Source organism: Alosa alosa, chromosome 16 (genome assembly GCF_017589495.1).
Source record: "Alosa alosa isolate M-15738 ecotype Scorff River chromosome 16, AALO_Geno_1.1, whole genome shotgun sequence".
NCBI lineage: Eukaryota > Metazoa > Chordata > Actinopteri > Clupeiformes > Clupeidae > Alosa > Alosa alosa.
Genome location: NC_063204.1, coordinates 27,285,991 through 27,302,443, shown reverse-complemented (window position 1 = coordinate 27,302,443; position 16,453 = coordinate 27,285,991). Strand labels below are relative to the sequence as shown.

The 16,453-nt window shown below is 42.4% G+C and overlaps 1 protein-coding gene across 2 annotated transcripts in view; it reads left to right on the top strand.

Moving 5' to 3' along the window:
- Nucleotides 1–254: 254 nt before the first annotated feature.
- mybl1 (v-myb avian myeloblastosis viral oncogene homolog-like 1) overlaps nt 255–16,453 on the top strand; it is a 16,689-nt gene continuing 490 nt past the window's right edge. Inside the window, exons 1-16 of one of the 2 annotated variants that reach the window (XM_048267020.1) lie at nt 255–908; nt 4,654–4,753; nt 5,077–5,148; nt 5,654–5,746; nt 6,780–7,000; nt 7,385–7,562; nt 8,208–8,282; nt 8,778–8,876; nt 10,337–10,567; nt 10,871–11,233; nt 12,310–12,449; nt 12,587–12,701; nt 12,858–12,974; nt 13,078–13,191; nt 13,810–13,986; nt 14,144–16,453. The exon at nt 14,144–16,453 is cut by the window's right edge and continues 490 nt beyond it. In XM_048267020.1, the coding sequence (XP_048122977.1) occupies nt 883–908; nt 4,654–4,753; nt 5,077–5,148; nt 5,654–5,746; nt 6,780–7,000; nt 7,385–7,562; nt 8,208–8,282; nt 8,778–8,876; nt 10,337–10,567; nt 10,871–11,233; nt 12,310–12,449; nt 12,587–12,701; nt 12,858–12,974; nt 13,078–13,191; nt 13,810–13,986; nt 14,144–14,269 (2,247 nt within the window). In that variant the 5' untranslated portion in view covers nt 255–882 and the 3' untranslated portion in view covers nt 14,270–16,453. Of the gene's footprint in view, nt 909–4,653; nt 4,754–5,076; nt 5,149–5,653; nt 5,747–6,779; nt 7,001–7,384; nt 7,563–8,207; nt 8,283–8,777; nt 8,877–10,336; nt 10,568–10,852; nt 11,234–12,309; nt 12,450–12,586; nt 12,702–12,857; nt 12,975–13,077; nt 13,192–13,809; nt 13,987–14,143 lie in introns of both variants that reach the window. The other variant, XM_048267022.1, reaches the window with a different exon arrangement.

Sequence of the window (16,453 nt, the reverse complement as noted above, 5' to 3'; positions counted from 1 at the left end):
ATTCAGATCCCACGTTTTACTTCATCACACTTTTGTCGTAGCACTTCTCTATGATCTGTGACATCGAGGCTAACTTGGTTTGTTTTGGATTATTTGCCGGTAAAACTGGCATGTGCAATATCGCTATTGTGGTGCTGCCAAGATCTTCCGCAGTATAAAACGCGAAGCGCTTTAGAACCAGGGGCACGGCAGAGGGCTTGGCAGTGCTTGACAGTCGCACGGTCCCCCTAGGAACTCTCCTCGTCTTTGACCAATCAGCTGCGAGGCCGCGTGCGCAGATTCAAACACATCTCTAAAAAAGAGGCTGGGCGCGAGATTCGGCGGGATGGACAAAAAAATTTCAGTCGAGGAAAATAACAAGTAGAAGTACTGACAGTAGTGGGAGGGTAGATGATGTGAACTCGGCGGGTTTCAATAGAAGAAGGAACATGCTCTGCCTATTTACATTAGTCCGTCGTGTGGCTGAATGACTAGGATGTAAATTGTTAAAAATATATTCTGTTTTATATCGATAGCAACAGTGATCGCCTGACGTTAACGTTACACATCTTGGGCCCAAACACTTAATTTAGCCTGTTCTCAAGCGATGTGACTAGTTGAGTAAGTTAATGCAAACTAACATTAGGTTGCGGGCATACTAAACCATTATTCGAAGTGAAACTGATTTGACTTGTTCTGGGATCGAATTTGGTCTTAAATGACAGAGAAGACATGGGTTACAACGATTTCTATGGATAAATATCTAATTGGATTCAAGGGCCTTCTGATTTCGAATAAGGCTGAAGTACAGGGGAGTTTATTCGGTGATCTTGTGGATTAAGTTCGCTAATATTCACATTGAGAAGAAAAGCTTGAATATCAATAATCTCACTGTCATTATACATGGCCAACAATATGAAATCGCGCAGGTGAGTTTTTCCCCCAGCTTCAGTGAAAGCTTAAATTAACTTATGCATTCATCAATAACATTATTTATGGAATAATTAACGTCATGCAATTTAAGTTGGGTAGTATGAGAGCTTTTTGTCTTTCAAGTTGAAACAATTTATTTAACTTGTTTTGTGTTATCCTACATGCATGTAGTAGCAAGCTAGCTAAATGTCAAGGTGATCTTTGACATTTCAGTAACACCTGCTCACAGGGAAGGCTATCTTGTTAGCAATAAATCCCACCAGAACCAGACATTAATGTTACCAGTTTGAAATACTTCCAGTCTAACCACATTGAGTCTTTCTTGGGTGGTACAAGTAAGAAAATATAGCATTTCTAAAGGGAGTGCGCAATATAACATGTTTGATAATGGCTGTGATATCAGATGTATACTGTAACGTTATTAAAATTCTGACACGCTGCCAGGTTTGGTAGCTTAGCAAAGTAGCATGGAACATAATACGTCCACAAAGTTGGCTAGCTAACTTTGGCTGTTTTAGGTTCTACCGAGTGGAGATTAACTAGCCAGCTAACTAAATTGGTTGTCTCATTAAAGCTACGTCGATGAAGCCCGGCTGTCGTTTTACAATAGTGTTACAATTATAGACCCCATTTTCAATGCGAATGTTTTTTATTCAGTTTTCCACAATGTGGCTATGTAGGCTCAGAACGTTTCCCCACTTAAGCTAGCTAGCGATAGCTGGCTAAATTCCCATACCATGACAACCTGCAGTTGTCGTGGCTACCAATCGCTTAGTGAGGACATTCGCCAAGATTCTATTTCGCTCTGTGTGCTGTTAGTTCTACATAGGTTCTGGTGGCGTAACATTTTGCATTCCTAATTTGTTGGCAGCAAATGTTACATTCTCTGTTTATGAAGTTAACCAACCCTTGTTCACGCTTGTTTGAGCTCACTGCCATGGAAGGGAAGGCAAGGCTGTCATTACGTAACTCCAGACTGATTGCGCCTTTACTAGCGCCCCTGAAAGTTTCACCTCAGCCATCAAACCTAAAGCAATTCTGAAAGGTTGTTAGTATTAAGAGGTCTAAGGCAATATATGCAGTTCTGGGGAATCACAATTAAGTTTTGGAGCATGAATTTCATGCATTTAACGATGGACACTTGTATTTATCCAAATTGCATAAATGTCCAAATTACCAAATAATATTTTCAGTAATAACATTTTCAATAAGTTTTTTAAGTTTGAAGAATCTGACCAGGACTGCGTCATTGACATTAAACCCACAAATATGACCATGACGTAATTTATGGGTGAATGAACAGCTCAGTGGTGCATGTGTCTCTTCTCCCCCCTCTGTGAGCCCCATCTGGGGAGTGGGAGAGAGGGGGTAGGGTGGTTGTTAGCTTGTCTATTGATTGAAGTTCAAGTTTGAATTGTGTGGTGTTGTGAAGCCAGCTTAGGCCACTACAGCTTGATGTTATAATGCTTTCACATTTCGTAATTCCTTTAGTGAAGTGTCTGTTACGTGAATGATTGGTGAGGATAAGTTAATGCACCATTACTTTTTACCCTTTATTCAAAAAAAGTGAATCTCATTCTGAGTGGATGGATTTGAAAGTTTATCGGATGTGGACCAACCCCTCAGGCCTCATCATTGGCTGTGGAGGCTTGGCCTGCCCTCTCGGAGACTGATGCGCTCTCCACACCTCAGGAATAGAAAGAGCCTGTTGATGTCAAACTCCCACCTACAGCTCCTTCCTTCACCCCCCGCCCTCCACCCCCTCTCTGTCCCCCTCACCTCACTCTTTCCTGGAGAGGGCAATTTATGCTAAAACTCAATTGGCATGTTTCAGTGCTCAAGAGCCTTCTTTCATCAGAGGCCAGAATGACCAAGAGCCAGCGGGAGGCCCTGTTTCCCTCAAAAACATGCCGCTGCAACAGCATGTTTCACTGGCCAAACAGCAAGCGATTGACTTCCATATTTGTCCCGTTTCAGTGAAAGACTTGGACCTTTGCCTGTTGGTACACCTAAGTTGGTGTCTGCACTGTGCAAGGGTGAGCCTGCAGAGTGCTGTCTGAACCAGGGCACTCTGAGGTACTCTGAAGAGAGATATGTTGGCTGCACAGTACAACGGTGGTATTTCCAGAGTTTTCCTTACCTATGTCCCAGTTAAGACAAACGTCTTACTCTGGTGTCATTAAGCTAAACTAAAGTTTTACATGATATTCAGGAACTTGTAGTTTTAGGCCTATATGTACTAAAATGTTTTGATTTTATCAGTCTTTTGACTTGCTGCAGTCAGATTTAAAATAAACAGCAAGTTTTAAGCCTCAAAGAAGCTCTTTAATTTCACCAGTACTTGCAGTACATGCAAGTTTGCACAGCGGTTTCCCTGGGCAACTTAATTCTCCTAGCTGTCTCTGTGTTCTGGACATGTTCTTCTACACTGTGTAAGGAAATGTTGCCAGGCAACAAGGCCTTCTAATAGATTTAGGCTACAGAGTTGTGCACATCCAAACCGTCTTTGGATTAATACAGAGAGAGGGAACATTTGAAGTGTGCTTTTTTTTATTATTTTTTTTTTATACATCACTGATGTAGAATTCACGTGGAGCATTTGTAATTACAGTTAGGAATGTCCTGTTTTAGTGTGGCAATGACTGTTGTCATTTCCTGTTGAATGGATTTTTTTTAAAACTGATTTTAATCTCAGTTTAGCAGAGTAGTTTGAATGTGATATAATCACAACAGTGGAGGAAAGCTAGTGAATTTTCCTGGGTAGAGTATTGCAGTATGTATGTGGTTGTGTGATTTGTTTTAATTGGCAGAAATATTCTGCTGACATGTTTTAATTAGGGATGTAACGGTATGAAAATTTAACCTCACGGTGATAGTGACCAAAATGATCACGGTTTTCGGTATTATCACGGTATTTCTAAAAGTGTGTTCAATATGTTCAGAAAGCACTGATAGGCCTACACAAGCTGAAATAGTTTCAAAAAGTGTCCCGTTCACTTTTTTCTTCATGTTTAATTGGCTATGTGCTTATAGCTTAACTTACCCTACCATAACTTAGAGTTTGCTATTTCTGTTATTTGGATGCAATGAGTAAGACCAAAGTAAGCGTTCAAAATAAAACTTTAGGCTACTGTATTTTCCTGATAACGTGAGTGGAATGGATTTAATGTGGACGCGAACATAAAAAGACGCAGAGTGGCTACATGATACAGTGCACATTTTACGGTGAAAAAGTTCCGCCTTTTAAAATCAGGTGTAGCCTAATCCGAATCGTAGTTAAAACCATCAATTAGACAACAGAATCAGTAGGGTACCAGTTTTGTTCCATTGTACCAGGCCTACTGTATGTCAAAAGCAGACTCGGATGAAGCTGGGAAGGATTAAACACACGGTTTCCACACCGCGGTAATCAACAGTGATAATCATGATGTTTGAAATGAAAACGGTAATTATTATCGTCAACATTTTTATCACGGTTTACCATTATACCGGTAATCGTTACATCCCTAGTTTTAATGTAAACATTTTAATTGATACCCTTGGGAAAGAAAGATGAAAGTATTGACTGTATGTTTCTTTTAGCATTGCTCCTAGTTTTTCAGTGGGGATCAGCTCATTCCGGATTCATACTTACACACACACACACACACACACACACACAGTCCGTCTCTTTCCCTCCCTCCTTATCTCCTTCGATCATGCTTTCCCTTTTCCTCTCATTCTCTCTCTCTTCCTCCTCAGTGAGGATGAGGATGATGAACGCCACTCCACAGACCCTGACTGCAGGGACTCTAAGAACTCCAAGAAGACCGCAGGCAAAATCAAATGGTCACGAGACGAGGTAACAGTTCCCCTCTCCCACAGTAAAAACCAGCATCCTTTGAGAGGTTTTTAAACTTTTAAATAATTTAAATCAAAGCCTGGCTGTATATTCAATCCTGGTTAAAAGTTTTCCACATTGACCCTGTGGAGTGAAGGGGGAAGTGTGTGTGTGTGTGTACAGTGTGTGTGTGTACAGTGTGTGTATAGTGTGTGTGTTTCAAGGGGACTGTGTGTGTGTTAAGGGGATATCGTGTGTGAATCATGCTAAGAGGCCACTAATGAAGGAGGTGCGCCAATGAAAGGGGACACTACCTGACCCCTCTCCCCTCTGCTCGTTCATAGGACGAGAGGCTTAAGAAGCTGGTTGAGCAGCATGGGACTGACGCCTGGAGGTTAATCGCTAATTACTTTCCAGTAAGTTGATAAGAAAAAAAATGTACTCTCTCGAACATTGTTAAAATTTCTATTTCTATAGAGCGGAATTACAAAATATTTATAAAGGCCATTCAACTATGTCACCTGTTCCCCCCCTTTACTTTTAACTTTTCAAGTCATGTTTTTTGTTAAATCTGAAGTGTCCAAATTCAGTGCCATTGTTCATGTGGGGAGCAGCTCCAGCTGCAATTTGAAAGTCAGATGAGTTCCCGCCCAGTGGGGAATTTGAGTTTTACCCGCGTATGTGTTTGCTGTTTAATTATGAATGAACTGAGCGCGGCTGTGTACTCAGAGAGAGAAACTGAGAGAGAGTGAATCACTGAGAGAGAGAGAGAGAGAGAGAGAGAGAGAGAGACTGTGAAACAGAGTAAGTACATATCTGTGTTTCTGAGAGAGAGAGACTTAGAGCGTTAGAGATGTGTGTATTATTGCACATGATGAGCGTGCCCAGGTGCTAAGGTAGCTCTTTGTCGCCCCATAACAGAACAGGACAGATGGGCAGTGTCAGCACCGCTGGCAGAAGGTACTCAACCCCGAGCTGGTGAAAGGACCCTGGACAAAGGAGGAGGATCAAAGAGTAAGAGGAGACGGAGCAGGGTGTTCCCAACCTGAGCATAATGGAGGGATAAAGAGAGAGGGAGGGAGGGAGGGGAGAAGGAGGAGAAAGAGAGGGAACAGAGTTATCTCCTGAGATAATCTGACTCTCTTTTCCAATTGGAGTTGACAAATTATGAAACGGAGGGGGTACACACACACACACACACACACACACACACAGTGGGATTCAGTGCTAGGACTGTTGGGGCCAACTTCCATAGAGCCTGAACACAGATCCCAGTCCCTTTCACTTGTCCTGGCCGCTCTTTCATAGCTGGGGACGGGCTTTTCTGCCACGGCTTGTCTATGTGGGTGGCTCAAATCCGGACGATGTAATCGGCCAGCGGCTAAGCCTGTGCGGCCCCTCATAGTTGAATGGTGAATAATGCATTCCCTACATGGTAATATGTGACGCTTCGGCAGAGGAATCCTAAGAATGGCTGCCGCTCGGTCCAACAACAACGCCCCTGGTGCCTGTAGTGATACGGTGTTTTTCCACCATAACACACGAGCCCTTGTGTCTCACTGCTTTATGTCCTGTGGTCCTGTAACAGAGACGTTATTGTTTCCAAACCAGAGGAAAGATAAACAATTGCCCCAGCTGTGCAGGTTATCTCAAAAGGCTACTTATCTTTCATTAGCCAATAGCTACTCAAATGAAGGGATATGAGCAGTGGTGCTGTAGTAATAATAATAATAATAATAATAATGTAGTTTCATCTTGTACCGTGTAACTGATGTGAAGTGAAAGCATGCATGCATTGCATCACTCCTATGGGACAGGTCACAGATAATGTCAGCCACATAACTATCTTATGAGAGAAGGAGAACTACTGGTGCCCCTCCCCCACCCCACCCCACCAGTCCTTTTTATGTTATCAGAAGGTACCACCCCTTGCTCCTATAACAGACGAGTCTTGTACAGAGCTGACCTTGTCTTTTGTTTGTTTATTTGTTTGTTTGTTTGTTTGTTTTGAACAAATCATGAATTGTTTATCTCATGGGTTCTGCAGGTGATTGAGTTGGTCCACAAATATGGTCCCAAACGCTGGTCTGTCATCGCCAAGCACCTGCAGGGCCGCATTGGTAAGCAGTGCCGAGAGCGCTGGCACAACCACCTCAACCCTGAGGTCAAGAAGTCCTCCTGGACACAAGAGGAGGACCGCATCATCTACGAGGCACACAAACGCCTTGGCAACCGCTGGGCAGAAATCTCCAAACTGCTTCCTGGAAGGTTTGTGCGAGCTTGTGCAATTTGATATAATTTACCAATACCAAATCAATTTAATCCATTTAAAAAATGTAAAACATATATGTGTATGTGTACTGTATACTGTATATTACAAATGGCAGTATGAGGTGCACAGAAGGGGCTAGGTATAGTTGTGTGACTGAAACAGTTCATATGAACCTCCCTTCCCTCTGGTGAGAGTGAGTACATGACACCCGTAACTGGAGATGGCAATGTGGCCCTTCTAGTTTCCAATCACAACACCAGTAACTGACCTCTCTTGTTGTCCACACCCAATCGCAACACCCGCAACTGACCTCTCTTGTTGTCCACACCCAATCACAACACCCGTAACTGACCTCTTGTTGTCCACACCCGGTCCTGCAGGACGGACAACTCCATCAAGAACCACTGGAACTCCACCATGAAGCGGAAGGTGGAGCACGAGGGCTACCTGCAGGACAGGATGTACGGTGGCTCCGACCAATCACAGAAGAGGCGGCACAAGACCTGTGGCTCCTCAGGGGAGCGCCTGCATGGTCAGACCCCCATGGGCCCAGCACAGGTGAGCTCACCCCCCCCATCTTCCAGGCCTGGAGAAATCATGGATTTTCGTACATGCCACAGACAGCCGCTTTCTCATAGAAATGGAATAGTCGGGGAGAAAACCAAGAAAGCTCATTTTTTTCTCAGTGTCGTTGTTTGTCAGATGCCATAATTAGCCCCAACCTGTGGCCAAGCAATTTTGTACTTATAGGCTGCAAAAAGTCATGGCAATGTCATTCAAGGTCTTTGAAAAGTCATGGAAAGGTTTTGATATTTTGTCAGTGAATATGGGTGGGAACCCCTGACAGAAGCATGTACAGAATGTCAAGAAGGAGTTGCGAACAGAAATGTTTAAAGAATCACTGTATTTAATGTCTAGCTATGAGTATGTTTAGCTTTGTACAGTGGACACAGTAACAACACAGATGATATCCTGTCTTGGCTTAACTGTAATTATGATACAATTATGATTGTAATAAGAGCTTTGGCTCTGTTCCCAGTGGGCATAACTCAATATACTAATCAAATTTGTAATTATACTTTGTCACATTGGATAAAGCAACAGTTAAATATAAATACATGTTACTGCAGTTATAGTCTATGAAAGACACATAACATCATTTAAGTTGCTCATTTGCCTATGTTTGCTTTCACCCCTTGAAAGCTTGGAGGATACTCCTATGATTCACTGGGCAGTCAGTGCATGGACAGCATCGCAGAAGGCTCCAGTTTCATGTCGGTAAGTGCTAAGTCCCTCTACCAAATGTATGTCTGGTAAAGCTAACCCTTTTGTCTTTGTCTTCGTAACAAATAAATAACAATGTGAACATGTCTCTTTGTGGTTTCATGTTTTCTTTCTATTTTGTGTTAACATGTGTTTTCTGCATGTGTGTGTGCTGTGGTGTTTGGATTTTTGGTGGTGTTCAGAGTTTCATCGAGTAACTTTAGAGACAAGTATCAGAGGAGCTCTCTTAGAACCAATTTCAGCTCTGCAAGTGCCTTAACACAATAATAATGATTATAATGATGATATGATATGATCTAATATGATGATGATAATCAAAGAGGAATGGTACTCGATGAACCTCCAGCCTAAGCCTGTAAGATGACATGAAACTTGTCTGTAAACCTTTTGTGTCTTTCATCCCTTTCTCGTTCCCTTCTCTTCTCTCTCTCTTTCTCTCTCTCTCTCTCTCTCTCTCTCTTTTGTGCGTTCCTCCCGTCCGCCCCACAGCCGTGCCCCGACGACCCTCACAAAGAGCAGAGAATAAAGGAGCTAGAGCTGCTGCTTATGTCAGCAGAGAACGAAGTCAGAAGACAGTCCGGCTCTCGTGTAAGACCACTGTGTGTGCGCGTGGCGTAGATCGCTGTAGAACCCCCACACCCCTCCCTCATCTCCGCCTCAACCCCTCCCCCTTATGAGGGTTACTCCAACTGCGTGGTTTAGTGACAAATCTGGGTTTGGTAACTTGGAGTATGGTGTAAACCTCCTAAAACAAGAGCCCTTTGTTTTACTAGGAAAATGATAGGCCATAGGGCTCTTCTGTTTGGAGGTTTAGCGTCTACCGAGTTAGCGTACCCAGGTTTGTCTCTAAAAGATGTACTTGGAATACCCCCCTGGACCCCTGACCCGCTTCCACCCATACCCATCTCACTCACCTACTCGCCTCACACCCTTCCCGCCTCCCCTTCCTCGATAGCTATGCTTGGCTACGTGGCCTGTAGCTATCATTTGCCCCCTCGCTCTCCGCTCCCCCCTACCCCCAGCCATCTTTAACCTGGCTGCTACCCGGCTAACACAGGAGCCTGTCGGGCCTGCTCATAGTGAGACCGTTCTCAGTGCTGGTTTTCAAATCTATCCCTGCTCCAGACACACCTATTTAACCTTATGTTTACAGTTGTCCATAGAGGATTACAAAATGTTTGAGGAAAAAAAATGCAAAATAAAGCTTTATGCACAGTCCAATATGTACCAATAGTCTCTAATAGTAGAGTAAATGCAGATTATTATAATACCTTTATGGACTAATCAAAAGAAGCATTGATGAGACCCATGAGGTGTGATGAAGTAGGATTAGATGGAAAACATGGAGATGAGTCCATCAGGAGCTGGACCAAAGACCCCTGCATTAACTGGCTATCCCACCTCCCCACCCTCGCAGTATAGTGCACGGCATGAGCGTGATCGCGCAGTACCGGTTTGGAACAAGACTTTTTTTCCTTTGAGTAGTTTTTGATCTAGTTTGGTTGTATTTGTTTTTTTGTTTTTATGCTATTCCATATCGTCTTGTGTTCAAACAGATCTCTATGCTTGAAAGGCTTAGAGATCACTCTTATGGAATTTTATGTGTGAGACTGTGGAATGGGGGATATGGATTGTGGTATATCTAGCTATCCCAAGTATTTTGCCACTTTGCTCTACCAGTCATATTACTTTTCATCATCAGTGTTGACTTTTACAGTCATCAGAAATGAAAGTTGGATTGAATTAAATTTAAACACACCTTGACTCTGGAAGAGTCTGAAGGAATTTAAACAGTTACCAGTTAGTCAATGCCAAACCTAGTACCTAGTAACTAATTCAAGTAATTTATTACCTAAACATTCTCAGTTACCAAGCTCCATGAGTGTGGTGGAAAACGCACACCTGGTGGCTTCCTGGCTTGTGTGTCCCTGGTTCCTTCCACTCACTCTGATTCTGCCACGCTCTCGTGGGATCAGAATCATCCAGGCCCCTTTATGTACTTCCCCAAAGTTCCAGAGCTCATGCCTTATTCCTTGTGTTACGGACAGAATCCAGAGCAGTATTCCAGCTGGTCGGACAGCCTGACGGACGATACCATGACGACAACGGGAAGCCTGGAAGAAGGAAACATGGAGATGTGCCGGTCAAGTGAAGGGAGAGGATCCGGAATGTCACACTATGGTTCCCCAAGTAAATTCCTGGCAGTGGAGGCTAGCGCAGTCCTGTCCACCCTGCACACCATTCCGGAGTTTGCCGAGACTATGGAGCTTATCGACTCGGTACGAGGATTGCTTTGTGGTGCATGCTTATACTATGACTGGGATGCTCAGAGGAAGTGTAAACTGTTTCCCAAACATATGCATTGCTTTGATGGGTCATATGTGAATATTTACAGCTACCTAGATACTCCCAATGTAGTCTAGGATTCTGTAGTCACTTTTTTGTTTTTGGAGACACACCACAAGTACATGGTGCACATTGTAATCATGATATACTAGTTGAGCATATTTAATATTAGTAGTTAGCTGCTCTTGAGTTGGTTGAGCATATTAATAGTCTTTTAGATGTGTCTTGCATTGCAGGACCCAGGAGCCTGGAGTGAGGTGGCTAGCTTTGACCTCTCCGATCATGGGGCATCCCCTCCCAAACACCCCCACCGGCCATACCACCCCCCTGGCAGAGGTCTCGAGGGCATGGGATACCACCTGGACACCCTGTCTGTGTCCGACATGGGCAAGCACTGCCCCAGCCAGGGCAAACAGGTCCCCCAGGGCTCCCCAAACCGCGGCCGGTTTGGCACCCCGACGGCTTGCGTGAGGAAGAGGAGGAAGGGTAGGGGCGACCAGTCCCCTACCGGGCAGCACGTCTGTGGGAACCTGCCCAACCATGGTGCCAACTCACCCAGGGGTACCCCTGTGAAGGCCCTGCCCTTTTCACCATCACAGGTGAGCCTCACTTACAATCATGTGGACACCACAAAGCATAATCTATGCGCATGTATTGAAATCAGAAGGCCTTAGTTGTAGATTTATTAGAACCACAAAACCTAATTTATAAACATATGCTATGTTGAAATTACAAAGTCTTCAAAGTCTGTTCTACATGTGTGGAAATCCCAAAACGTTGATTGTAAACATATATTGAATAAGGGTGTCAAAATTCGAATCGAAATTACATCTCAATCTCGAACTTCCACACCCCCAATGTCACGTCCAGCATGTATGCCAAGAGGCACAAACACACACGCACGTCCTGAACTGCAGCGTCAACACTCCTCTAATTTTAGGCTGCAGCCAGTTCAAATATACACATCAACCTACCGAAATCAAGGCCCCTCTTGCTACTTTGAAATCACCGGTTTGGAAGTATTCATTCATTCACGTCAATTAAAACTAACTTAGCCTACTCAACTTGTGAAAAGGTGATCTAGTTACAGTCCAAAGTTACTTTAAGGCTTAAAACGCACATTGATAAGTACATATTCCATGAACACTAACCTTGGGTCTCTTCGGAGTGTGCTGAAACAATCAAATTATCATTCTGTGTTGTTTCATTTCACTATGTTCACGTCTCTGTTTTAGCCTAGTGTTAGTTCTGTTTACATTACAACCTTGCGGTTGGAACGGTTTCAAAATAAAAAAGCGGTTTCAAAATAAAAGCCCCCGAAACAGAATAGGAAAAGGCCAAAAAGAGTAAATAACATATAAGGAATGCATTAATATTAATATAAAAAAAAAGATCAAAAATCGAATTGAATCGTGACTTTAAAATCGAAAATGACATTGAATCGAGGATTTGGAGAATCGTGACACCCCTAATATTGAAATATCAAAGCATTAATAAATGTGTCTTCTATTATGAACATTGTTGAAATGACAACTTCAAATGTGAATGTGATATGTTGAAGTCCCAAACCTGACTTATACAGAACGTATTTACCAGTTTTTACCACCATAGACTATATTAGACTATATATTTGTTTTCTACCTTTCTAAAGTTGTATCTTGTCTTTCCCACTCAGTTCTTCAACATATCTGGGGGAGAGAACCTAGGCCTGGACAATCCTGCACTTACATCAACGCCAGTATGCGGTCAGAAGTGCTTCCTGAACACGCCCCAACAGAAAGAAACTACCCCGAAACACCAGAAGGAGAATGCTGGGTAAGCTTGTGTGTGTGTGTGTGTGTGTGTGTGTTTGCTGTTTGCTTGTTCACATCTGTGTGTTTGTGTGTGTGTGTGTGTTTTACACTGCTAGTAGTTAGTGTTGGTGCGGTACTTGACATTGTGATTGTGATTAGTTTCAGAACCCCTAAAGTGCGTAAATCTATCATGGGACACACACCGAAGACTCCCACTCCCTTCAAAAATGCCCTGGCTGCCCAGGAGAAGATGCACGGACCACTGAAGATGGTGGTATGTCCACTGATTTGTCCTTCTGTTACATGTACATATGTTTAGTCGAAGCCGCCTGTATATACGTTTTTATTAGCACATGTTCGTCCTTGGAGTCTAAGACCACCTTTTGTTGTCACCTGTTTGAAATGTATGTGTGTTTGTTTGTGGTCTCAGCCCCAGCCCTTGGCTTTCCTGGAAGAGGACATTCGTGAGGTGTTGAAGGAGGAGACTGGTGCAGACATCTTCACTCAATCAGAGATGCAGCAAGAGTACGGTGCCTGGAAACACGAGGTGCGTTCAACAGACGCCACATCAGTGAGGCCATATTGGTTTGGCAGGAGGCGTGTTTACAGGAAGTTGTTTTATTGTGTGTCTTGTCTATTTTAAACCTCAGCTGGAAGCTCCTGCTAGAAAGGTCCGGAAGTCTTTGGTGTTGGACTCCTGGGGGAAGGATTGCCTCAATGTCCAACTCTTTTCACAGGAGCAGATCAACCACAATGTCAATGCTGTAAGTATCCATCTTCTCCATTCAGTGCTCTTTGCATTCTGTAAGATTCAGTAGATTGCAAACTATTAGGTGTCTTTAGACTTTTAAAAGTGTACTGCTTTGAACAATCTAATAAATATCTTATCCTCCAATACTGCAAAACTTTTGAGCCATATAGCTGTCCAGACAACTTTAAGTGATCTCCGCTTGTGCTACCATAATGATACAGATATGTTAGCATTACCCTCTTTAGAAGTGCTAGCTTCTGAAACAGAAGATCCATGTCCTCCTCACTTGGATAATGTAGCAGTTATAAGTTATCCACCTCTTTGTCTTATACACCATTAACACGCATTAACAAGCTGCTTGTTAACACTTACAACTGTTAACAAATACACTTGTAAGTAGCTTAAAAGGTTGCTTATTAACACTTACAAGCTGCATGTTAACAGTTAGTTAATGTTATTAAAGGATAACAGTTAACTAACTGTTAGTAATGAATTGTTAACTGCTTATTATGCACTGTTAAAACCTAATAAGCACATGTTATTCTAAAGCGTTACCGAATTGTATAAATCAGTCTTAAATAAAATGATAAAGGAGAATAATAAAAGATAAAATATTAAACTTGTGTCTCAGGGTGATGGCCTGCTGACGAGCTCCCTGCTGATGCCGCTGCATGCTAAGTGTCAGGAGGAGAGTGTAGGCTCCCCGTGCTCTATGGACGATGAGGCGTGCGTCCCTGTCTGTCCCATCAGCCCCCTGGGCAAGGAGCAGGCCACCCCCAAGAGCCCCTCATACCAGGCTGCAGCACAGGTAACCACCTCCTGAATATAAAATAAAAGAGCAGGTTGCCTTAGAGTTTGGCATGGAACTGACCCTGATCTCTCTAAGAGAAGAGTGAACTGCTCTGCATCATGTTGTGGATTATTTTGTCATTCTGTTTGAGTCTGTGTCTTTGTGATACCCACAGCTTAGCAGCGACTGGGAAGCAGTGGTTTATGGGAAGACGGAGGACCAGCTGATCATGACTGAGCAGGCCAGGCGCTACCTGAGTGCCTACCCCACCGGCTGCTCCTCCAGGGCCCTAGTGCTCTGAGATTGATGTCCGTCCTCTACACACACACACACACACACACACACACACACACACACACACACACACACACACACACACACACACACTACACTACACTACACTACACTCTCTCATGCACAAGCAGTCTTCCTCCTCTTCCTCCCAATTTGAAGGCTGTGCCAGCATGCAGACAATCTGGTGGGAGAGAAGAAGAAGAGGTCTTCACATGTTCTCCGCTCTTTACGTGTGCAGAACACCTTACTCATTTGAGTATAGCACACACCTCTCTTTAACAAGCCTGTCCATCTTGTACAACACTCGGCTTGTTATACTTTTTTTGTTTTGTGTTGTTTTTTAAGTTCATAAGGAGAAAAAAAAGCTGTTTTGCTAGCCAGAATACAATTTTGTACAAACAGGTAGTTCTAGACAAAACTAGTAAATACATTTGATTAATCCAATCGTTCCATAGATTATAGCAATAGGTTCTTTGCGGCAATGGCATGGACTGCTAATACGCGTGTTGTTCACTTTTAACGCTTTAATTATACACACAAATATCCTGCTTATTTACTTTAGAAATAACCAATTTCTTGAAAGAGTTGTGGGGTGTGAATTGTTAGGACTTGGAGAGCACCGTCAGCGTTGCACTACTGATTTGCTTCAGAGAGGAACTCAAACAGTGTTTAGAGAAGTAACTGGATAGCACTTGCGATGGGACTGGATCGGTTCAAACAATTATGAAAATGCTGCTTCTGCACCGAGTCCTGTTTTTAGGAGTCTCCCTTTGAGGCACTGAATGTATTGTATAGCATGAAACTGCAGAAGCAGCATGAAAAGCAAGGGTACCTTTTTGTTTGGTTGGTTGTTTTTTTTTTGTGTTGTTTATTTTGTTCTTTGTTTTTTGTTTTAGATTGGACTTTATTGTTCCTTATTTGTACTGCTATTTTTTTTTTTATTTATGTTCAGAACAAAAAGTGCACGATCTAGACATCGTATAAAAAATTTAATGGAGCACCTGGATTATCCAGTTGCAAAATCCTAGCTACCTTTGCTGACAGTCAGACTCCTTTGTAGACTGACAGCTTAAACAAGCATGCTGCTCCAGGAAAATTAAACTAGAGATCATGTTTGGTACTCTTTGTAGTGCAAAGACAAAGTCAGGGCGATGTGTTGGAAAAAGTTTTTTTGTAGATGAGAATGATTTCTTGTTCTTAGGGCTGTAGGTTATATTTATTAAATGTTTACTAATTTATTTATTTTAAAGATAAATAAAAACATATCTTATTATATTTTCTTTATATCACAATTTTGAAAAGAATTGGCTATCCTCAACTACATTCTCTAAATTATAATAACACTGCCATCCATTCCATACTTTTTCTGTTTCTGATTGGACAAAAGGTTAGATAGTATCCTCTTGATAGGTTCTGTTCCTCTGGTTTTTGACTTTCTGTTCCTTAAAAGCCAGTTCATTCTCCACAAACACTCAACAGTCTATTAAAGTAGGCAAGTTGCACTTTTTTTTTAAAGAAAAAAACATTGTTCATATGTAGTTTGTTGTGTTCCGTCCGTTCCTCCTGTTTTTATTCAAAAGTTTTTTTTATTTGTTTGTTTTGTTTAATTTTTGTCTGTTTGGTGTGATTTGATCGATGGTGCTGTTGGCTGAATGTGTCACAGCTTGACGATGATGGACACTGACATGGAAAGTGGCAGGACCCCGACTCTGTCATTGTTTGCTGAATACATTGAAGCGTGTATTTCTGTTTGTCTCCGTCAGTCCTACTGCTTTTGTGCTGCTTCCAACAAAAAGAATGGAAATGACTGCGCATTTTGCCATAGCATCTATGTAGAAGTGTACGGGCAATAGGTTGTTAATGCATTACAGGCCATTGACACACCGTGTGGTGTGTTTTTTTGTTTTGTTTTGTTTTTTTTTTAACAGGCTACCATCAGAAATGTCACTATTTTTTAATGAATGTTTTTAACTCTTTTTATGTTTTTTAAAATGTAAAATGTGAAAGAAAAAAAAATCCTTAAAGAGGTCTGGATTTGAACTGAAACCTAATTAATGAAGGAGTTAATGTTGAAAAAAAGTAATCATCTGTTTTTAGATTCTAAATCTGTTCAGCATGTTCATTGAGTAGATGACAGCCCTGTGTTCTGGGATTGTAATAACCAGAACCAGGAGGAAGGATCACATTAATG